Here is a 24,234-nt window from a genome sequence, read left to right as displayed (position 1 = left end):
AATTGTATCAGGTGATATATAGTCCCAGAGAATCAGTGGGAGATGACAGTCTGAGCCATGACGAGGGTCATGGGCTTTTGGTCTAGAAGGGAAAAGAACACAATGTTTATTATATAAGTAGAATTTGTCCTTTTTTTGCAAATACATTTCAATATAACCACACCACAATGCTAAGCTAAGTCCGTTTTTCTGTTCTCAACATTGTGCATATGGAACAATTTTACCTGTAAACACCAAATTACACGAGTCTTTTCTTAAATCCATAGAACAAATGGCATCGGAGAAACCGAGTGGATTTAGATCTTACTGAATAAAGAAATGTGCATGGATTTTTGGCCCCTCTGTGTCAAATGTGGCCCATTTGTGGCTCCTGTGTTAGAACGATCCCAGAGATCATGCTCATGCCTTTAATTCCAACCATGGAGCAGTCCCATTCAACAATCAGGAGTGTGTTCTCGCCTCTTTATATGCTCATAAAGGAATACCTTTCTAGGCACCTGCTCCGTGCTTCTGATTAGCTTTAATGCTAAGTAGTGCTACAAACTACAAGCTCGGGAGTAGATGGGGGGGGATTAAACATTTGCCCAATGACTACGTAGATGAGAAGCAGACTGGCATGACAGCAAGCTAGCCTCCCTACAGGGGGGGGCACGGCCAGCCAACCGGCAAGTCACCCTCACAGGCCCATTAGATCGCAATCGATCGCTCCTGTGAACAAGAGGCTTTTATTTCCTTGTTGGTGGGTGGTTTGTTTAAATATCACAACACAAATTCCAATTATAACATGAGCAGAAACCTGTGGCGGTTTGCCCTTCTCTCCAGCGGGTTGTTTTGGAGAATGACATTTTAATGCTGCTGCAACAGACTTTGGCCCGAGAGGAAAGATCCTGCTGACTTGTTTTAGAACATTTTAAATGGCTGTGCGCCTGGTGGGTCTTTGTACGGATCAGCATGGAGTTAAACTGCCTTTAAGTTAAGAAGATCATTTACTCAGTCTTGCTTACATTTCAGTAAAGAATTTCTTAACTGCGGCATTTCTTTCCAATCAAGCACCAATATTTATTTATATATATATATAAGAATTTTTAGTCTCTCAGAATTTTATATATTTTCTTTTTTATTGCTGTTGAAGTTTGCTCTGCTCCACGTGTCACGCTTTTAAAGGTTACCGTGTTTCAGGATGTTTTTCCACTTGTCTGCTCTTCATGGAATATTGGAATTTGATCAATTACAAGCTCCGTCCTGTAGATCAGAAAATAATATAATAGTATAATAGTAGCAGCAATAGTACAAATGTTCTTTTATTGATTTCAACATATTTTTGATTTGATATGATTGCAATCTTGACATGAGAGTGAAGCTGCAGCGTCACAGTTTTTGCAGGCCTTTGTAATAACTGATTGTCGCTTCACTCGTCCACTCAGGCTGTATTGATACGGACATGATTGGCTATCGGTATGGGTATTGATCAAGGCTTTCGTAGTGTTTTCCAATACCAGGATCATTGAGTTTAGTATTATTTTTAAATGCAGCAGTCTGGCTGGGGCTGAAGATCGAGGGGCGTGTCCTAATGTGAAAAGGACGTCGTGTCTGAACCTCAAGTTGCATTAAGGGAAATGTAGTTTTTGTGATCCTAACACTAGGAGGTTCTTTTTCGTTCTCTGATCAAATATTTTTATATAATATTATATTATATTACTGGTGTAACCCTTTAATGTCTGAGACTTAGTCAAATTGCCAGCTTTAGACACATACCCCCCCCTCTCTCTCTCTCTCTCTCTCTCTCTCTCTCTCTCTCTCACTAGTGAAGACGTGAAACTCGCAGCTGAACGGCAGAGCGTCAGTCCGCTCTCCTCCTCCGATCTCACGACTCACCGTCGCCCGGAAAAACAACAACCACATGACTCCCAAAACACGTTTTCTGACTCCCGACGCGCGCTTTCGCTGAGCTCCAGAGGAACTCTGGATTTCTGTCTCCTTTTCGCTCTCCGGGTCTCCTCCCGGTTGGATTGCGGGAATAATAATGCGCGCCTCGCTGGATTTATAACCGACCAGTGACTTTGATTAAAGACTTTGATCAAACCTATTTTTATCTGCTTCCCCGCAACACAGTGCGTGATCTGCAAAACCGCGCCGCCGTTGCGCAGCGGCGATGGACGGTCGTTTTGACATCTCGGTTACGCATGCCCTTTAGCCGTTCTTATTCTGCGCGCCCCCCCCCCCCCCCCCCCCCCCCCAATGGAAAATGCGTCGCTTCTATTTCTGCTCGTGTGACTTTTTAAAAAAGTGGCGGATGCTGAAATGGTTTTTCCTCCCGTCTGCGTGAAGAAGGATGCGCGCACCAATTCCACGAGTGCCGCCGGCTGCATGTTCGCACCTGTTTGGAAGGATTCTGATCGTTCCTGAGCCCGACCCTGTCATCCAAGACGAATATTGAAAATGGATCTCAAAGTGGAAAGTGAGGAAATGGACACGACTCAACCTCCACCCATTGAAGTTTTCGCCCACGGCTCCACGCTGCACGGAATCGCCCACATTTTCACATACGAGCGTTTCTACATCAAGCGCTGCCTCTGGTTCGTGTTTTTCTTGTGCTCCCTGACCTTCTTGATGTACGTGTGCGTGGATCGAATCCACTTCTACCTCGATTACCCGTACGTCACCAAACTGGATGAGGTCACGACCCACATTATGACGTTCCCCGCAGTCACCTTCTGCAACCTGAACGCGTTCCGCTTCAGCCGGGTGACGCGCAACGACTTGTACCACGCAGGGGAGCTGCTGGCCCTGCTTAACCAGAGGTGAGCAGTTTACGCGTGCGTAAAAGAGAGAAAAATAAAGCCATGATGTTTAACATCATGGCTTTATACTGCACGCAGCCTTCTTATATATTATATTTATAATAATATTTATATATTTATATAATAATATAATAATATTTATATTTATTATATTATAAATTCATGCAGTAGTTTTCTTCTATAAATGCCCCCGAACCACAAGAATGCTACTAAGTTAAGCATTTAACACTGAACACTCACAGGGAAAACGTTGAGCTGAGTAATACTTTTTGTTTTTTATCAAGGTTTAATCCTCTTATTCAGTATAAGTTCTGTTATAGTTTATACCTTGATGAGTCAGTCTGTGCTTGGCGAGCAGAGAGGCTTGAATTAACTTATAATCAGAGCAAGCCAAGCGACTTGTTGGTGAAGCCGCAGGGCTCTGGATGCCAGAGCTGGCAAACAACACGAACTGTGAGCACAGGAGGAAAATACCTGGAGAGCCTGCTTGATTTGATTTCAGCTGAAAAACAGCAGATGCTCTGGAAATGTTTGGCATTTCTGCTTTAAAATCCTCACGCGTCTCACACACAGCTGCAGGGATGGGTGGATGGATGGATGGGAAACATCAGTCACGTGGTCCGTGATTAAGATCATGCACATCACTGGCCAAGGAGCAGATTGATGTCGATTAATCCTTGCTTTGAAATACGTTTAATTAGCATGCGGCGCTCCGTTTGCAGTTGTAACATTCATTCAAATATCATCAGAGCCGACAATAATTAAGCAAATCAGCAAGGCAGCGTCACTCACCATGCAAACCATGGCAAACAGTATTACAGGATCAGAGAGTTTTGGGCTGTAGCTGCCATCTGAGTGACTGAAAAGACAAACAATATTAGACTCAGATGATGTGAACTTCTGAAAGGCTGCCAGATAAAGAGACTAAGGACAAGGCTCGCCATGCCTGAAGGCCTCTGGTGGCTCACTTCTCTAGGGGTCACACAGCCAGTATCCTGAATCAGCTGGGGATCCCAGACCGAACACTCAGATTAGCACTTTTTTCCTCTGTAACACTGCTGCGCTTGATTGTCAACACTTGCCATCTGGACAGTTTTAAATGAATACATCGCCGACTCTAACATTTCCAAAGCATGAAAGGGAGCTTAAACTGCCACTAAGTTCCAAACTCAATGTACGCGCCTCACTCTGGAGTAGGTTTAGTGCTCATTATCCAGCCTGCCTTGGCAAGGCAGAGAAACGATGCGACGGCACACTTAGCTGCTATACCCCTGGCCAGAAAATGAAAGTGCTCTAGGCATGAAATCCATTTGAGTCTGTTCTTTACCCGTTTCTCATGCTTGGAGTCACTGGTCTGGGAAATATCTTGTGGCATGATGTTTGAGCAGCACACAAGCTAAAGTGTCGCTGATTCCGTTGGCTCGCTCTCGTGGGATTCTATCTCATAAGTGCCTCCTTGGCAGGTTTGTCCATTACACAAACAGGAAGAGATGAGTGTCCTCTTTAAGTCCTCTTTCAATCAAACAAAACGCTTGAGCGTGTAAATCTTAATGTCACAAAACAACTCTATTAACTGTTTGGAAAATCTCAGTTACACGATTAGATGTCTCTCGGCCCCTCATAAAAATGAAAAACAAAATGTTCGAGATACGTTTTAGGCCATTGAATCTTGCTATTGTTTGTGTGCTCCAATAAAAGCACATGAAGCGTATATGTCACAGAAAAAGATCAATAAAAGATAATGGTCACATAAGAGCGAGCGCATTCATCTGGGAAATTTCATTTGAGGTTGTGTTCTTTAAAAAAAAAAAAAAAAACTCCAAGTAAGCTGCTCTTTGGCGAGTCCATTACACGGTGACATTTTTAATAATAGCTCAGTGGGAGCTCGCAATGAGGGTGCATTTACAGATATTCTGCAGTTTTAATATGGGGCAGTGTGACCAGATTTTTTGTAAGCTCCATTAAATGAAAAGACATTTCTCTTCACCCTTCATAAGCCTGCATGGCTCTGATGTGGGACGTCTGGTTCCCCATTCAATCTTTTTTTTCCTAATGCACTAATAAAACATATTTTCCTGGTACAACCGTACAGAGAACATGAGATCACAAATATGCAACTGAACGGCGTCCTTTCCGTACCCATTTATACCCTGATGATGCATAATTCTATACTAATTACTTTAATTACAAAGTGAAAAACAACCAGTTTTGACTAAAGTATTGAGCAGAGAATATGAGTGAGTGTCTCGAGGCATGTGACTGGCCTTGTGTGAATCAAAGTCAGCCAAGCCTCTTTGAAAATCTTAATATTAATGTTGTCGCCTGTTTCAACTTTTAAATGAGACGCGTTCTTTTTCAAAAATCTCAGGGATGAAACAATTCAATCAACATAAAAGCTTTTTGAGTTTGAATGGAGAAAACCTGGAACTCGAGCGCTTTGCCTGAAAAGAGCCTGAAGAGCTTTGAAGCGACTCTGAATGGACGAGTGGCTTTATGGACCCTCTCAGGCTCATAGTCTTGGCTTTATTACGGTATGAACAATAAACCATTTCTGACTGGTGAGCGCCAGCCGCGGTTCAGCACCAGGAGAAGCCAATGGAAAAGCATCTCCTCCGCCATATTATTGCTGTTTTCTGTCTCTTTCGATTTATTCTGGGGTTTGATTTTCAGCTGAAAAGTTCAGAGTGGAAGATTCGTAAACCTTCCTAAAATGTCCAAGGCTGAATCTCACTTTTTATGAAGCCTGTACTTTATCATCAGGGAATGATTATTCACCGTTAAACTACTCAAGGAAATCTATCGAACCACAGAATAGAATTTGCACATTTTAAATGTGTGAAATATTACCCTGACCTTCGTCTTCTCTCTCTCTCTCCATCTGCCTCTTTTTTTTCCCAGGTATGAAATCAGGGACATACATCTCGTAGAGGAGAGCGTTCTAGAGAGCTTAAAGGTGAAAGCAGATTTCCATAATTTCAAGCCGAGACCCTTCAACATGCGGGAATTCTACGATCGCACCGGACACGACATCAACGAAATGCTGCTCTCCTGCCACTTTCACGGCACCGAGTGCAGAGCAGAGGACTTCAAGGTGGTGAGTTGGCTTTCAGCGAGATTTAAATGGATCCCAGTCGATAGATAGGTCGATAGATATGTCATATTGCCTCTGCAGATAACTATGTATCGATCAAATTTCAATAATTTGGACTCTGTAAGATCATGTTAATTAATGGAAAAACTGTTGAAAGAATTACAAAAAGACATATTAAATAAATTTTCTAACGTTCTGTACTGTTATATAGTCTGTAGGAGAGCACACTGAGCAAAAACAATGCTGATCTCTCTCCTCTTGGTCATTAGTGGCGAGACGCTATCTGTGGATTTGACCTTTCTGCAGAATCATTTAATTAAAACGAGACAGTTTCCTCATTCTCTCTATATGTGTTTAGTCATCTTCTATAGACCACGGTCATTTCCCAACATCACAATTGCATCTTTCGAACATTTGCATCTTCAGCGGGAACAGAGGAGAGAATTGTGTGAAAAGACATGGGTTTTGGTTTCTTCATGGGGATTTTGTTTTAAAAGTAAGGCAAGTGTCACCGGCCTCGTTCGAACGAAGCCACGTTCTATGTCACACGTTGCATTTTGCTGTTTGAAAAGTAGGGCAAAGACAACACGCACTGTGCGGTTATTTATTTATAGGATGTTAAAGAATGATGAACCCCACTTGGCGACGAAAGAGAAGACCTCTGAGTCAACTGAGCAGAACGCCACGTAGCTTAGTGAGCTGAGGATACCTGCTGTGTTTGATCCTTCAGCTGGTTTGAATCTAAATCTTCTCCGGTGCACCTTTGTCATAGTAGATGTCGTTGCGTGTCCGAAGCAAAATCTACCGAACGATTTTTACTTTCCGTGTTTCACGAGACGTCTCCTTCACAACACCTTCAGGGGTTTATTGGCGTCTGTCTGCATTATAAAACGTGTTTAATAGCGATGCCGGCAAGCCCTTGTTTAAAAGCTCAAACATCGTTTTGGTCCTTTTGTTGAATCCCACAGTTTTGTATAAATGTTACCGTCCGCCTTATCTTTGTGTTGCTTTCAGTTTTTTAATAAATTATTTTCATTTCAAAAGAAGGGAGGAGTGCAATCCTATGAAACGAATCCCTTGTGGAGAGACCATGTCCAATAATGGAGAGGAGATGGTCAAAGAAAATGTGTTTAAAAGCCCGCTGGCATTATTTTTGTGCTTCCGACTGGCGCGACGCCTAAGTAAGTTTTCACTGCAGCAAAAAAGGTAGAACTCTGCCATTAAGCCCTGCTGCCGCCGCCGGCGTTTCCATACGGCGTTGCCAATGAGCTCTGGCGGCGGATGTGGTTGTTAATTTGCAGCTGAACGTTGAACGTTCAAACGCCGCCGCCTCGCCGAGCAGATTTGATTAAGTTAAAAGGGAGTTTACTTCCCCCGAGAGGATTCCCGTTTATCTTCAGTTAACATCTGTGAATAAAGTTTTAGATCCTCTCGTACATTTAATCCAGTCAGTGATTAATATGTAGCATCAAACCGGTTTACACCAGGGAGTTTGCTTGCAGGTTCCAGCCCCAGAGTTCCATTTTTGACAGGGCAACATTAACGTACGACGGCCTACCACCGGCCTGCAGCAGCAGCAGCTGTTCTGAAAGAGCTCTGAAATGGTATTCCTGTAGATTTCCTGCCATCCCAGTGAAGGGATAACGTCTGGAAGCATTGTTTATGTCTTTGCATGCATTTTCATGAAGGAAATATAGACATTTTCCTTAATCGCAGCAATTATTAGATGCCTGGTAACAAGTAACATTTCTGAAGGGTTTCAATTTAATTCAGGATTATTTTTAGAGCTCGACAAGGTCAGACGTGGTGACGTTTAAGTTACACCTTAAATGCACTTCTAGATCTTGCATGTCTTCTGATCAGGGCTTGTTGGTTGTATTTCAGGGCTTATAGAAAATACGACTTAAAGGTTGCAGCTTCTCGGGTTTGGAAAGTCCGACTCGACTCGTGTGGATCCGAGACAAAATGTAAAATAACCTTGTAATAAAAGAGTTCAAATGCAGACCCACTGCAGGCGAGAAGTCCGAGAAGTGATGCAGACATAGAGGGAATGATTTTAAATGGAAAAAGCATTCAAAAATCCAGTTCATAGAATAGGAATTCCCTGTGTTGAGCATGCAAACAGTTCTTTGGGCTGGATATTGTTGAATTCAGACTTACAAATCAAAACGTGTTAAGCTGGCCCTGCAGCAGCCCTCGGCTGTCTGCTGTGTCTACTGTGATCGAGCAATTTCTGCCCTCTTTGAAGAGCAGAGCGGTGCTGAGGAAATAGCATGTGACCAGAACATCGTGGCAGCCGGACAGGTGTTTACCCCGGAGAGGTATAAGTCCTTTATTGCTCTCGTCTCGACTTCCCCTTCGTTACCTGCATCGCCGAGGCGCTTCCTTTGAAGAACGTCATTCATGGATTGCAACTCTAATCTTTTCACTGTTTCTTTGCAAATTGCTTGATGAATACGGAACAAGGTATATCCCGACCGATCTTTCTTTGTTAGGAGATCAAAAGAAGGAAAATGAGGCTGATGGAAAGATACAGTTCATGTTTTCTGTAATAACAACGGAGACACTGTGCCCAACTGAATAGATTGGAAGGTGTCCACTTCAGACAGTCCCCCCCCAAAAAACGTGCAATACCGGTGAAATCGTGAGCCAAAATTCATGCCAACAGAAAATTGATGGCTGCAGAGAGAAATGCGACCCTGTTTTGTCCAAAGGTAATAAACCCAAGTCCAACATCACAAATCTAGAATGCAAAATCAGGACGTTTAACAAAGCTACCCAGCTGCCGTTTCACTTTACAGACACCAGAGCGAAATTCATCTGGCACAGTTTCATGGGAGGGTTAAGAACAATCATCTTCTCATTGTTAATATTGTGGGGGTTTTTTTTACATTCCTTGGTTAATTGGTTTCATTTTATGAGACAGTAAAAAAGGAAGGCCAATCTGACTCATGTCCACTCAGAGAAACAGATAAATAGCCTCTGCGGTTATGAGGGAGTTATGAAACGCACCCGGCGCCCCCACCCCCCACCCCCTCGACTCCTCCACGGAGGAGAATTATCTTTGCTAATTGGACTCAGAGGTATTTTTCAAGCAGGAAACAAACCATGCTTCCTTAAGAAACCCACTCGACCAGTGAACTCTGGCAAAGTAGAACAGACTCCCACTCTGACGGGCTCTTCCCTCTCTTGTGCGTCAGACTCAGGGTATGACAGCTCCACTCGGGGAATAGCGAGTCCCTACTACACTGTTGTCCTGGTAGCAAGTGTTGCAATTGTTGTACTCTCATCGCTGCTGTCACGTCTCAAGTAATCGTCGAGCATTTGGAGATTTTGCAGGAGAAAACATTGATTTTTCTTTTTGTTATTTCACCCTGTTGCAAATTTTACTGAGGTTGCTATCATGTCTCTGAGGATTTGAAGCACTTGAAGTTTTAAACGCAGTACTCACAGCTGCACAACCATAAGAAAGAAACACAACAAGGTGACGTATCGTCTGCAGAGAAGCTGCGTCGGCTTGAACTGAATCCAAAGATCGTCTGAAAGCTTGGAAAACGAACGGATCTGTAAATTCAAGGGCTGGAATAAAGCCTTTTAAACTATTTTGCTCCCCCGGCTGTGAAGCGCTTTGATTGCAGCTCCGCTCTGATTTCCACTTCGACTGCCGTGAGAATCGTGCACGGCTTATTTCTTTTCCCCAGCCCCACCCTGCATGTAATCCAGAAGGGGACAATGCGATTCCTGCAACAGCTGGAAGTTTGACAGCCCCATCTTTCCCCTCGGCAGGAATGTACCTGTGGTTGCATTTCCTTGGGTTTTCGTTTTTTTTGGGCGCCTGAAACAACCGAGACGAGGCTCCAGGATGAAACCGGCTTCACACCTCATGCTGCTCCTTAACCTGTGAAATCCTCCTATGCTGAGGCAGCAATTATCCTCTTTTCCCCCCATCTCTGCTTTCTCAAGCACTTTTTTGCATCCCTCTATCTAACATCTACATGCCATGTACTATACCTCAACTCCTTTGGGCATGACAGGCCTCATTATGTTTTCATGTCATGGTATCTGCTCTCTCTCTCTCTTTCTTCTTCCCTCCCGTCGCTTTTCCGCCCTTTCCTTTGTTCTCTCTGCTCCCATCACTAATGTATTTAGGAGTTGTTTTTTGTAAAGAGAAAAGGGTCGAGGTGTTAGGAATACTGTAAATCACTTAAACAGCCTCCTGAACGTATCCCAGCCTCTCACAGCAGCACTCAGATAAATATATTAACACACTTTGAATTCATATTTGTCCCACAGTGCTGAATGAGTGGTATTTAGTGCTGACCGTCTCCAAAGGCTGATTGAGGGGCGGAATAAGCATTACCTAGATCAGCAGGTGAATACTCAGGGCTCATAATGGAGAGTCTCTGTCAGCATTGGAATCGCCAAACGCAGCAGGATATCAAGTGCAACTACTGTATAGGGCATACGCTTCGGCAAACACTCGCCTCCTCAAACCCCTGCAGAATAAACACATATATTATATTTAAAGCCGGACCTTCCTTGTGTCACTTTGTTTGTGCTTTTAAACGACTCAATGGAATTGACAGAGAAGCAGATACTTTTAAATATTAGGGGTCGGCGACTGGCTTTAGTTCATTAAACCGGAAGAAGAAGGCGACTGATAGAACTTAAATAAAGGATGATGAAGATAATCTGATCTTATGAAACCTTCCATCTTCTCATCGCTCCGCTGAGATCTGATGCTTTATTTCACCTCTTCTCTTTCACCTGTTTCATCAAATTTCTAGCTTTTGGTTTCTATACAACATTTTAGAAGAAAAAAACAAAACGGTGGATAGAAACAAATGCCATGTTTTCTTTGTTTTGCCTTCCCTTCTTTTAATCACTTACTTTGATTCACCCAGTTGCAGAAAATCTTATTTGTTTCATGACATAAAAAAAATAATAATCCAGCCCTTCGAGACAACAAAAACTGATCCATGGAGTTGGGGTACATTTTAAAGCATCATTAAGAGCAGGAAACAAGAGGGGAAAAAAACGAATGGAACCGAGAGGGAGTCGGGCATTTCTGTCACGAGGGAGCCAGAAATAAAAAGCCAGCTTCCACTGGGAGATTGATCATCTGTGATGACTGAGCTTTAAAACATCAGCTGTTGCTTTAGCATACTAATAGCCTAATTGTTCTCTGCCGTGTTTTAAATGTGTCATCCACTTTAATATCCTCACGCAAGACTGCACATCGTAAAGCCCAGAGATATCTTGGCCTCTGTTGTTAAAGGGCGGACAGCCACGCAAGCGTCTCCATGACGCCAGCTGGTTTCTAGACGTATCAGTAATGCTGCTTAAGCACGCTCTATTTGCCTGGGCCTGAGATGGGGAAACGCTTTTGAGGAAGACATTTTGGAAAGCGCAGCAGGGCTGAATATAGGCCGGGTTGGCTGCAACACGCTGCACATGGTTTATTAATCTCCGGGATTAGTGCAGGTGACTTGAGGGCCGGTCTCTGTGCGAGCTGGAGGCAGCGCTGCAGACAGTTAACTGTGACTCAGACCCCCGGCTAGAGTTTAGGAGGAGGCGACTGAGGAAGAATGAAGCCATGACATCAAATCAGGCTGATGGAGTTTAGCTGGGAGACACAAAGGCCCCTGCTAAATGTTAGAAATGGGGAGAGGAACAAAGTGGATTTACTCAAGAGCTGCCCTTGAATGTTTTGGAGCACTTTACCGTATTTCCATTCAGTGCTATTACTCTGCATTTCGGAGATAGATATTGTGCCTTTCAGTCCACTACAATTCATGTGATCGCTGTAGGAAAGGGTTAAATAAAATAAAAAAACAGAACAGAAAGAACTAATGGTCCCCAACTCTTTTGCTTAGTGACTCCTTCGTGCTTTGTGGCTCCTTGTCTTGTTTCAGATGTCACTTCTTGTCCAGCAAAGATCAATTTTCCCTCTGGAATATTCAGATTTATCTCAATAAGTGCTTCTTCTGAAAAGATTAAAGCATCCAATATTTCACACCCAAAAAATGTGATCTGAACAATAAATGCAAAATTGAGCTCCTATAGTTTTCTTTTCTCTCTTTTCTCTCTTTTTTCTCCCATTCTTCATGAACAATGATTGCATAATGCGGTTATAGTCACATACAACTGCATAATATTGATGCATTATGTACATCAATCATACTTCAAATACCCTTTTCGTGTGCTTTCTGGTTAGATTTTTAATGCATATAAAGTATTTTTGTTGAACTAGTACCGCCATTACAATCCCGTAGATAGTGCTATGCACTTTCATCAGATGGATGAGGATGATTAAACGTTTGATGGGGTGTGCAGGCGGATACGGGTTTAAACTTTGTGAAGTTTATGTCGTTCTGAATCGCTATCATGAGACTTTCAAATCGGATGTAACTGTGAAAATATGACACATTGGATTTTAATATTTCCCTCAGCGGGAATGTGATGTTGCTTTAATGAAGTGCTGTAAAAAAAAAAAAGCAGAAGCAGAATATATACATGACATCGTTAAGCAAGGTGGGGGAAAAAAAACGTGTTTCAACAGGAACACGAATATATTTGTGATTAAAACTGGTTATTTAGACGGATGTGCAAGAATGCACGAGCACACACTAGCGGCGTGTACTGTGAACACAACTGAAATCAATCAAACAATCCGACAACACAGTTATCATCCAGATCAAACTGTCTTTCAGGAGAACCATACTCCTATTCTTTATTCTGTGTTTTTCAGTGTGTTAACTGTACAAAAACAACAAGTAAACAGATGGGGGGGGGGGGGTTGGAAGCCGGAGAAACAGGCGAAGGACAGGCGATGCAAGAAAAGACAAATGGGAGCAGTTGTAGTGGCAGGTGAGGACGACGGCTGGAATGTAGTCGGTGAGAAACGAGACAAGGACAAATGGATTAGAGAAAATGGAAAGGAGACAAGACGATGAGCTGGAGGGATTTTCTTTTGTGCCGAGATCAGTTATAACAAGGAGGTTTTCAATGGAGCAGGAAAGGAGGATAGGAACATGTTGGGAACGGTGAAGGCTCTCTCTGCATGCCTTACCCTGACACTGCTTTAATGAGTCATTGATTTTATTATGCTAGAGCATCTTGTCCAGATTTACTCTGCTCATATTAAAGGTTTTTATTATTGTCGGAGGGGAAACTATTAGGAAAGGAGGCGATATTGAATTCCAGCTTGTAGGATTGGACACAGGTGCATCCATGCTGCACAAACACAATCCTGCACACGGATGAAGTGCATTGTTGCAGGAGACAGTGGTGCTCACAATAACAGCAACCTCCCGGGACAACGGCCCGGGAGAACGATTAGTATTTGCTGGATGTGCCTTCGCACTTAAAAAAAAAACAATCTAATTCAGACTGGCATTTCCATCGCAATTACCGAGCCAATCAGTTAACCAGCGATGGCTGCGGCTTGGCCCGCAGCCTGGACTAGGCCGTGTTTTCTTTCTGATGTTTCCCTTTCTTAAATGTGTCTGCTGGAAATAACAGCACGTCTATAAAAATAGGAGTTCATCGGCGGATGCTGTGGGAATTTGTGTGCGGCGCATTGTTGATTTGCTGAGACCTTGGCTCCTTTGAATGATGCACTTTCGACAAAGATTATCATTATGGCATTTTGTGGTTACAGCACGGAATGGAATCCAGACTGACAGGAGAGCTAGGAGACAGATAGACATTTACAGGCTGAGAGGGGGGGGGGGGGGTGAAGAGAAAGGACAAAATTGTTCAATAGCTATAAATAATGTCTAAAAATCATTCATTGGCTCAATTATTAATCACCCAATGGAATTAACCTGCCGGGGGGGAACAAAATGAGCCAAGCATTCCCTGAAAAATTAGACCCACTCGAGGCGTTGTCTGGGTGCCAACTGCTCCTGTGTGCGATACTTCAACTTCAAGTTTGGCTGTTTACGGCCTTTTGAAGAAAAGTGATGCGACTTTCTCTCTCTGATGAGTATTTTCTTCAATTAGCGTTGGATCAAAGCATCAAGAGCCCCCTTTTACACAATCAGAGCAGGATACTGACCTTTTGGGTCAACAGAGGCATGCTTGGGGCTTTGCATAAATGAGGGATCATAAGCTGTGTCATGTGAATCTTTCTATCTAGACAAGCAGCTGAGGCTGCAGGACAGGATGGTGATGCGATGTTTGGATCCAAAGGTGAACCAAAAATGTGTGGAAATTAGGGAGGCAGCGTAACGTTTGAGAGAACAAGATTAACCAGCATGTAAGAAGGAAGAGAAACGGATGTTCCTGGTCTTATATTTCATTGCTGAATGCATCTCACTTCATTTTTCTTGTGCAACTCACCACAAATTACCATTTAATATCACTGTCTCCTAAACGTCTTTTATTTAGCTCCCTTCAGCTTTTATCAAGTTGGGTTGCTTTTTTTTTGTTTTTGTAGCAGATTTGCTAATGTCAGCAAAAAGAAAAGAAGAGGAAGAAGAAAGTGAGCACATTACCTGCTCGGCAACAGTGACAGAAGACAGGCAGGCAATTAGCTGGTGAACACAGCGGATCATTTAGCGATTAAAGAATTTATATTTCCCTCAGGAGTTGCTGGAGACCAAAATAAACAAGCAAAAAGGAAAAGGAATATTTGCCCTACATCTACTCGGTTGCCACAAATGAGACTGTGAGTGCAAATACTGAAAGCCCATAACACGTTTGCAGCTTACAATTCAATTTATCTGGTTTAAATAAAGGAAAATGGCAGATAATGAGGTACTGAGTGGATGGAAAAGTGTCTAAAAATGATTTTCACACAAACCTGTGACTGATTTTTAATTCTACCTGTCGGCGATGACTCTCGATCCTGACGAGAACATTTTTGTTTTGCCGTCACTTAACCTGTAACAACCACATTTTAACAAGCGATTACTCACAAGCTTACTGATTCAGACATGATGGCTTATCAGCGCGGTGAAACAATTTCTTCTTTGGTCAAGATGAGTGAAAGTGCTGCTTATCGAACACAAAGGATGAAGGGGCATTTTGATCTGCTCCCCTCCCACACACTCGGAATGAACGTGATGCAAACTGTTCTCTTTATATAATGAACATAAATTAAACTCATCACTCAAACCGCTATGCATTTGAGCATTAGGTAAAACAGGCCGGACCCCGAGTGAGCGATGTGGAGACAACCACCCAAAATAGAAAGCATCAGTCACTGTGGGATGGGGGGGTGACAGGTATAGTCTAAAAAAGTAAATTGGCTTTGCATTTGTCTTTTTTTTTTACTCTCCGGTGGACATTGTTTCTCTGCTTGTATGATAAGTGGAGTGCAGCTGAAGCTCAGGGTGGGGCCGTCTAGGTGGGTGGGCCGTCTCTGCCGCTTGGCGCCCTTTGGTTGACAGGGACACACCTGTTAAAGAAGCAGCAGAAACTTATTATGCACCTCCAGTCTTAGTGCAGATGCTGCCGCCTGCCGACCCCCCCCCCCCCCCCCCCTCCCCTGCATCTCTTCTCCACCTCAAAGACACTTCAATACTCAACAAAGCGAATGGGCCATATGTTTCTGGTTGGAACAGCGGCTAACAAGGCTGAGGGAACAGTTCGTCTACTCAGACAGGCTGCTGTTCCTCCCATGACCCAACCTTTCTGTTTTTACTTTTTTTATTTTTCATGTGAAACAAACAAAGCACGCCCACGATGAGCTGATAGTAGCTTCTCTTTTGCAGCACACTAAGTGCTGAACGAAAGCTCTTTCTGTCTAGCTGTGAAGTCTCGCCTATGTGCTTCTAACTGCTTTGTGCTGCACAGATCATTCACAGATGGTTCGTTTTAGTTTTGTCATTCTCCGCTGCAGCCTCAGATCAATGGCTCGTGAGTAAGAAGCAGAACTGCATATCAGGAAACCACTGAAGAAGTATAAAGCTATATATATATATATATATAGAGAGAGAGAGAGAGAGAGAGGTTTATACAGACGCTGAGTGTAGAAGCTCCATAGAGCAGCTCTGTGGGGTCAATATGACCCACAATATCTGGGTTTGTTACCTCGGATGCATTCAAGTCATTATTTGAACCTTTCTTTTTACTTTTATTAGTGTTTGACTTTATATTTTATTTAAATATGTCACTGTTAAGCCATAATGATCATCATTTGAAATTATCTGCAGCCTCATGTGCACGCTAAATAAATTGTGTTGGCAGGAGCAGAAAAAATAAGGTTAATTAAAATAATAAATAACTAAAGGCAACTACTTATGGAAGGCTACTCAGCAATCATAGCATTAGTACTTATACTTGGAAATTAGTTTTGGCCTGATGGCTCCACTCATTATAACTCTATTGTTGCTTGGTAACGGGGGAGGGGGAGGGGGGTGATTGTGTGCATATGTGTGCGTGTGTCTTTAAATAGTCATCAGCCGTCTGTGTTTAAACCCCCAACACCTTATTAAGGACAGAATTGTTTTAATTATAGAGGGATATCAGTGAGAGGACGTAATTCTGAGTGACAGTCAGTGAAAACTTACTCAGGTTACATCGGTTCAGACAGGAAAAGGGGAGGAAGCACGGCTAATTAATAGCAGTGGATGGCCTAGAGACATTAGGAGAAACCGGGGGGGGGCGGTGAAATAGAAAAAGTGGTAATCGACAAAGGGGAACAGATGGGACTCGCTGTGAAATAAAGTTTCATCTTTGAGATAACATCTATACAATCAAAAGCTTTGCTTTGTCATTGCAAACAAAAACAAGTAGAATGCACCACACACATGCATGCCAAATTAATAAATGCCACCCGATAGCTTGACCCTAGGAACAGCCGTCTGGCATTTGGAGCCATATTTATCATCGGTATATAGACGGTAGTTCATGAGGTATTAAAAAAAAAAAGATGGCAAATTCAGCTCTGGATGTATCTAAATCATTCAAATCCTTAATATCGTTTTTTTTTGCAAAGGGAGGACAACATTTGCTTGTAAAAATAGCTACTCTATCATCCTGGAGAGGCTGCTGCGGTGATATCGCTGTTCTCAGTCAACACCGAGCTGAATTCAAACTTCCTTTGTGCTTCACAAGCGTCTCACGCGGTTCATGTTTCACCACACGCAGTTGCAAAATTTCAATATGGAGATGCAGCCCCACGAAGAGGGCTGGATGCTGATTTGTGCAACAGCGAGGCACTCATCAAAGCATCATTTGATTGCCATCCCCACAAACGTTGCCTCTCATTAGCCGTGACTCAAACCTCAATGCAAAAAAAAAAAAAAAAAGACTTTCTCACGATAGCGTGAAAATGTTTGCTCAGAAAATGAACAACTAGACTTACACACTCTCTCAGGAGTCAGGGAAGGAAGACGGCCGTAATTGGATCAGTGTTTTAGTGTTACAATGGATCTCTGTCCGTATGAGCTCTTACCCTCTCGCTATCCCTTTTTTTTAGGTCACCATGGCAACCCTAGCCTGTTAAGAGCCTGCATAGACCTGACCCTCAACTTTCACTGACACAGCTCACTTGCTCAGTGGGATTTAAGAAATGAACCGGTTCCCAGTGAAAACGAAAAAAGCCCGCTTCAGCCAGAGGCATTGTTTTTCTGCAATTTCTTCCTGATAAGACAAGAATTGGAATCCGTAATTGGAGAGAGAAAAAATACAGGGAAATAGTTTGGTAGAGCTAATCATTTAGAGATGCAAATCTATTTTATATCCAGTTGTCACAGATTGGTACGCTTCGTTTACCATCCTCTGGAAGCGTGAAATACTGCTCGAAAAGCTTTTGCATTTCCAACAGCCTTAGATTATTTTAGGATATTTTGCAAATGGGCTCAGAGAGTTCTGCCATTTCCTTTTGTCCGCTGTCCGTTTTACATTTTGTGTTATTAGTGTACTTGTGCAAAGCTGATTGCAGCTTTAGACCACCAGCCGTTGCAGCGATTCTGATTTTCCCTGCAACTGATTTCACAACGCAGATGCCATTGTTATCCTGCGAATGTATGAAATAGATTGGGCCTCTCGAAAGGCCCAGTCAAATGATATTGCATGCAACATATATGAAAACCACACAAGCTGGGCTCTGATTTGAGGAGAAATCTGCAACAGCCTCAAGCGGCTGCTGTTTTCACACTCATTTTGTGTTCCGTGCTGACTTCTCGCTACACATATGCATGCATATAACAAGATAATAACAGTATTTCTTTATATAATTTTGGCTTTTGTAATCTGGAAACTGCTTCATGAAACACAGGATAAAACTCAGGCATTCGGTAAAATGCCCCGGAGCTTTCCTGTGGTTTAAACGGCTTCGCCCCCCCCCCCCCCCCCCCCCCCCCGCTGCACCCTGACAGGCAGAAAAGGACGACGGGCAAAGACGCATGCGCCAAACATGCCACAAAAAAACACACACTATGAAAAGCAAAACATCAATACCTTCTGCAAATGCTAGAGAGACCTTGAAAGTGTGTGTGTGTGTGTGTGTGTGTGTGTGTCATCATTCTCTCTTACAGGGCACAGCGGGACCGCCGCTCTCAGTCTTTCGCTGTTTGGTCCTCTCAGTAAATACACCCACCCTCCTGCGCTCCTGACATCCACAGACACACACCCTGCTAACGAACCGTAAAAAATACACACAGCGTGAGGCAGAAAAGCACTAATGTATGAAACACTGTCCACAACACAAAAACAAATGACAACTTCTGCATTTGAAATGGATACAAATGATTGATTGTTTAATAGTCTTCAACCTTTTCTGTTCACCTGTCTGACCTTTTTTTTTTTTGGACTGCCTGCTTTTCCTTCTGCTGCCCCGCCCTGATCAGCATCACCTGTGTCTCATTATCCTTCCTTTACGTCATGTAAAATCGAAGTTTTCCTGGTTTCCGTTGCTGATCAGTTTGACCTTCTTGTCACACTTTCACAGCGTTTCTTAAGTTTTAGTTTTCTTGGTTCGTCTGTTCTCATGTTGTTGCTGTTTTTTTAGCAACCTAACATTTCTCTGCCCCCTCATTACGGACACGGTTGGAGGGACTGCCCTCTGCTTTGACCCTTGTCTGTAAGTTACCCCCGCCCCCCCCCTCTGAATTTCATCTTGTCTGTCTCTCATGTCTGTATTTGGGTCCTAAACTCTGACCTGCTCACATGTCGGAACAACGTGATGCGAGTCACACTACGGTAACGGACTCCTTCCTGCGCCGCCTCTCATCTTGCCTCCATGCTTGAATCGTTTGATTGTCGTCACTTTGAGGTCCGGCAGGTAGCGATGGAGCGATTTACTGCACGTTTGATAAATCAGAGTTGCTTTACATGGTGCAGCCACAGAAAAGTATTAATCTCTCGATATTCTGCAACAGCATGTGACTGGCTTTTAAATCTAAAGCCTCAGCGGATTTCTCTCGGCAGAGTGAGGAATTGGTCACATGGAGGGGGTTCGCTCTGTAGGAAGTGCTGCAGGGCCTCTTTTCCATGCTGGCAGGTTTCCCGCCCCCTAAACTGCACCAGAGAGTGGCGAGACGGCTTGGAATGAATGTCTTCATTAATGGAGGTTTGCCCCACCTTTACTGGGCGGTGTTCTATGTGAGCAAAAGACAGACGGTTGAGGGAAAAGGAGCTTTTTTTTTAATCTGCACAAATACAGAAATGTGCTCTTCACCAGCAGGATTTTATGCTTCAACAGTGCCTCTATCTCTCTTTAGCTCTTGTCTTGCGGGTGAGATTGATGTTTACTGCTTTGGTTCTGTTGGGTTGCCGTTCCACAGGGTCTGTCCGTGCCATCCAGCCTCCATCCCGGGGCAGATCTAGTGTCTGGGCTGGTTTCCACTCTGATGTTGAATCATGGAGCGAGTCCTAAAACAAATCTACAAATAGTCTATTTGTTCATGTGTGTTTTACACGAGGTGTCCAGAAGGAGAGGCGTATATATATGTAACGCATCACCAGTCTGCATATTGCATCTCTGGATGTATGAGTACTGTTTGATATATTAGCATAACTTACTTTGCTGCCTGACTGTTGCATCCGGTGTTTCCCGATACAAGCTTTCAGGTCTCCCTAGCCGCCAAAGGAAAATTATTCTGGAATCTCGTAATTTGGGTTTGATGTCATTTATTCTGTTCGAGCGATGACGTAGAGAAATCAATTCAGACTAACTTGAGCATGGGGCACTGTTCCGTCAAATGGATGATGATTGGGATTTCAGTGAAGTGAATTATGAGGGCAAATGGGAAGTGAAACCTGCGCTTCTGGGGCCATTAGTGAGTCCGAGTCAGGTGTCAAGGAAAATCTTCACTGACGACCCTTTTGGTTTTCCTTAATGAGTTTCCATCCATCCTGCTGGAAGATGATTGCAGCTTTGCATATTGTTAGACAGGCTCCTCGGAGACAATCACGCAAATGTAAATATTCAAACTAGACCGAACTCAGACGCCACCCAGGCAGCTCAGTATCGCCATACAGTCATCGATAATCAATAATCCCATGAGCGTCTGACCATCATAATATGACTCCTTGACCTTGACCAGGGGAGGGTTTAACGTTCCAAGTTGCACTGCTTCACATCAAAGTTCAGCACGGGGGGGGGGGGGTTAATGCCAGCTGTAAAAGTATATCTAAGCTGCCGTAACAATTCTGTTTAATTATATGGTAAAAAATATACCATTAAACACATATTACACTCTGAACACGCTCTGCAGAAATGTTCAATAAAGAAATAATTTCCTCTCATCCAAATTTACAAGACCTTTGTCCCCGAGAAGCGTCTGTGAGGGAAGAACATCAAAGTTCAACTCTTCAATAGTTGTTGTTTTTTTGTCAAAAATATTCTCTCTCTTCATTTCAGTGCATAGAAGACCTAAGTGGGACCAATTATGGGGACCTTTCCCTCTGGACATTATTTCCTCTCATTATGTGCTGCCACTGTTTGAGAGCAGGGATCACATTAAACCTACTATTAATTATCCTCAGAGACAGATGGGTGCACCCGGGCTCTGTCGCCTCCTCTTCATCATTCAATTTATCTTTTTTGTGTGTCCTTTCCTCTAAAAGGCTCTCTCTATAATTCTCTAAATGAGATCCCAGAATGTCACATCTATCAAAATCATACGAAGAGTTGGCTCCATTTTCTAGTATCATAAGGTTTATTTCCTTGACTCCTTGTTGGCATTATTTCTTCTCCAACCCCAGAGGACCTAAAAGGGGCAAACAATCTGATATTTTGACCAAAACAAACAAACAGTGAAGAAGAGTTTTTAAAAATGAGTTTGTGTTCTGTGACGAGTTGGAGGTGTCTGATATAAAAGTAGAGTATCTACAATAAAAACTGTTTTACACATTGATGAATAACTGTTGCAAATTGAACTTTAATAATATATTAATCCAAGGAGTATATTTTTTCCCAGAAAAATAATACCTTAGGTTTTAATAGAAGCGTGGAAAGCAGGACTTTTTAATTTGACAGAATATCTTTTTTTAAATTGAACAATAAATGAATCCACTCAAGCCAAAAACAACGTATTCGTATTAATTTGACCTGATTCCCTACCATGAATAGTGAATGCACACTTTGGTTTTCGCCCTGCTCTCCTCGGGTGTCCCGGCTGCCCCTTAGCCAGCGCTGTGATGCTGTCGTCTCTGAAGGTGATAGGTACCGAGAGAGCAGGCGGTGTCTAGGAATAGGACGAGAGCGGCGGAGGACGGCCTTTACTGGCCTGTGAAATATTAATCAAATGAAGCAGGGGTGGGTGGGGAGGTGCAGCACGAGATGGTGGTGGGAGGGGGGGGGGGGGGGGCACAGGGGAGTGAGCTTCTTAGTCAAGGAGACTAAAGGGAATAAGGCAAGAGCCATGCAGTCCAGGAGGAAGGAAAGAAATCTCTTTGTGTGGGAGCAAAACACGCACCGGTGATAAATCGAAATTCCCCTGCAAACAGTGGGGGAGGTTTTATGTTGTTTCATCTATAAAAAAGCAGGTAAGGTGGGAGAGACTGATGGCAGTGTCCCAGGAATATTGAATTCTGACAACCTAAAATGATTTCAGGTACACTCCCACATTCCTCAGTGGTCAGTGAGACTGAGTCAAGCTGCCCCGCTTTCGCCTCTCCTGTCAGTGATGTCAGGAGAACCGGACCGTTTTCATGGCAACGGGTTCGTTTGCAAACACTAATGAGCTGAAACCCTAATGTGGATTTCAAATCAAGCGATATATCTTTTCGCTGTGATTTTTAAATGTTTGGATCATCATCGTGGAAACAATGCCCAAAGGGGCTGCGAGCCACGTACGATGGAGAATTACGAGTGCAGATATGTCATAAAGTCGGCCTAACAATGGCAGGTGATGAAAAGTCAAAGCTATTATATTATGTCCTCTGGGAACATCTCGTTTCCAATCGCTGTTGAGATACTTCAGTAAAAAAAAGACAAACAGAAATGTCAAGAGAAAAAGAAAGTGATTAGCACAGATTCATCATCTTTATGTCACTCTCTGCCCTCCCAGAAAACTCTGAGAGTGATGAGCAGGGAGCGAGATGAGTCATTTGTTACCGATTAAACTGGTTGTTTTTTTACTTCCACTAAGGAGGTTACGTTTCTTTTTTGTGTAGCGGGATTGTGCAAAAAGCAAAACTACAGATTGACAGGATCTGACAGGACCTTCCAGCTGTTCTCACCTTCCAGCTGTTCTCACAGCTGGAAGGTCCTGGGTTCTAATCCTCCTGAACACCTGGGATCTGGAACCTCTCATCACCAGAAACATGCAATATGGATGACTCTGAATTGAGATTGTCTGTTCTTCTTTCTGTATGGATCTGCGATTAACTCCAGGGTGTATCCCGCCTCCTGCCCAAATCCAGCTGGGATAGGCTGCTCCTACAGCCTACCGTTAGAGCTCCCCAAGCACTAACCAGGTCTATGCTGTGACTAAGAGATGGGCCAATTATACAAGCTAATCCTTCTGTATCGATCCCTGCTAATCCTTTTGAAATAAACCCGAACCGTGTACGGCTGCATCAGACGGCTCCCCTCCAAACAGTCTCACGCCGTGCTAAAACAGCCTTCTCATATTTAGCCGTCCTGACTGAGGAGACATTAATTACGTGGGAACCGATCGTGCACCGTGGAACTTTCGCACTAGAGCTGCGAGGGAACAGAATGGCAACACGCCGTCCAATCAGGCGGAGACCCTCCAGTCATTTCCAAATTAGGCACGGAGATACTGTTGCTTCTTTCTCTGATTAGTCAAAAGCCACACGTTTCTCCATGTGAGCCTCATATTTACATTCTTAGACTCCCAGAGGAGCCCCATGCTTCGCTTGTACTTCTGGTTTTGCTGCCTTTATCTTGACAGCCAGTGACTCCGGCTTTGATTTCATGTTCATGTTCATGTTCATGTTCTTTCCTCTGTGGAGTTGCTGTGTTCCACCCAAGACTGTTTGTTTGCATGGTGAGTCAGTGGGTCTGCTTATCCAGGAGATTTGATTCTTTCATCCCTGAATTTTTTTTACTGTTTTTTTTTTCTGCAAACATTTGTGATCAGTCTCTGCTAGACCACTAATACTATAATCAGACACCCACACCAAGCTCGCTTTATTGGTTTATATCTTTGCCTCGGGGGGGTCGAGGGTGTCACTCCTCCAACTTTGGTTCAGACTGAAGCAACTGCCAGATGAGCTGGGGTGACATTTTATACAGACATTCATGATTCCCAGATGATTTATGCTGATGAGTTGAACAATTCCCCGAGGCTTTGCATCCGCCCACATCTCCCTCGCCCCTTGGAAATGGTTGAAGGTTAAGTAAATACCTCCGTGACGTTCCGTGTAAATCTAAGCACTTTTACTTTGATTGCGGAATCTAAACGCGCACCTGCAACTCTGATATTTCACTGCTGGCTGCTAACTAGCTAATCGTCAAGTTAAAATGATTGCTGTGTGTCTTAAATAGTCAAAAGTGAGCATGGCAACCTTTTCTGCATGGTCAGTGTGCATGCAGCTAACATTAGACTATTAGTCATAGCAATCCATCCAGTGGCACGGTGGTGCAGTGGTAAGTGCTGTCGCCTCACAGCAAGAAGGTTGCAGGTTGAAATCCAGCTTGGGGCCTTTTCTCTGAGGAGTTTGTACATTCCCTGAATTTCTGCGTGGGTTCCTTCTGGGTTATCCTGCTTCCTCCCACCACCAAAATAAAACATGCAACATAGGTGAATTGGTTATACACTGAATTGTCCCAAGGTGTGAGTGTGTGCATGAATCTTTGTCCATGTGTGGCCCAGGGTGCAGCTTTGTAGCTGGGATAAGCTCCGGCGCTAGCCGCCACCCAATTTCAGATAAAGTGAAAAAGAAAATGAATGGATCGATGCAATATCCATCTAT

The 24,234-nt window shown here is 43.4% G+C and overlaps 1 protein-coding gene across 1 annotated transcript in view; it reads left to right on the top strand.

Moving 5' to 3' along the window:
• The first annotated feature begins 2,439 nt into the window (after positions 1 to 2,439).
• LOC137901236 (acid-sensing ion channel 1-like) overlaps positions 2,440 to 24,234 on the top strand; it is a 28,321-nt gene continuing 6,526 nt past the window's right edge. Inside the window, exons 1-2 of the mRNA XM_068745252.1 lie at positions 2,440 to 2,801; positions 5,700 to 5,895. Of these exons, the coding sequence (XP_068601353.1) occupies positions 2,440 to 2,801; positions 5,700 to 5,895 (558 nt within the window). The remainder of the gene's footprint in view (positions 2,802 to 5,699; positions 5,896 to 24,234) is intronic.

Source organism: Brachionichthys hirsutus, chromosome 2 (assembly GCF_040956055.1).
Source record: "Brachionichthys hirsutus isolate HB-005 chromosome 2, CSIRO-AGI_Bhir_v1, whole genome shotgun sequence".
NCBI classification, from domain to species: Eukaryota; Metazoa; Chordata; class Actinopteri; order Lophiiformes; family Brachionichthyidae; genus Brachionichthys; species Brachionichthys hirsutus.
The sequence above is the reverse complement of the archived record's forward strand: the minus strand, read 5'-3'. Positions and strand labels throughout refer to the sequence as shown.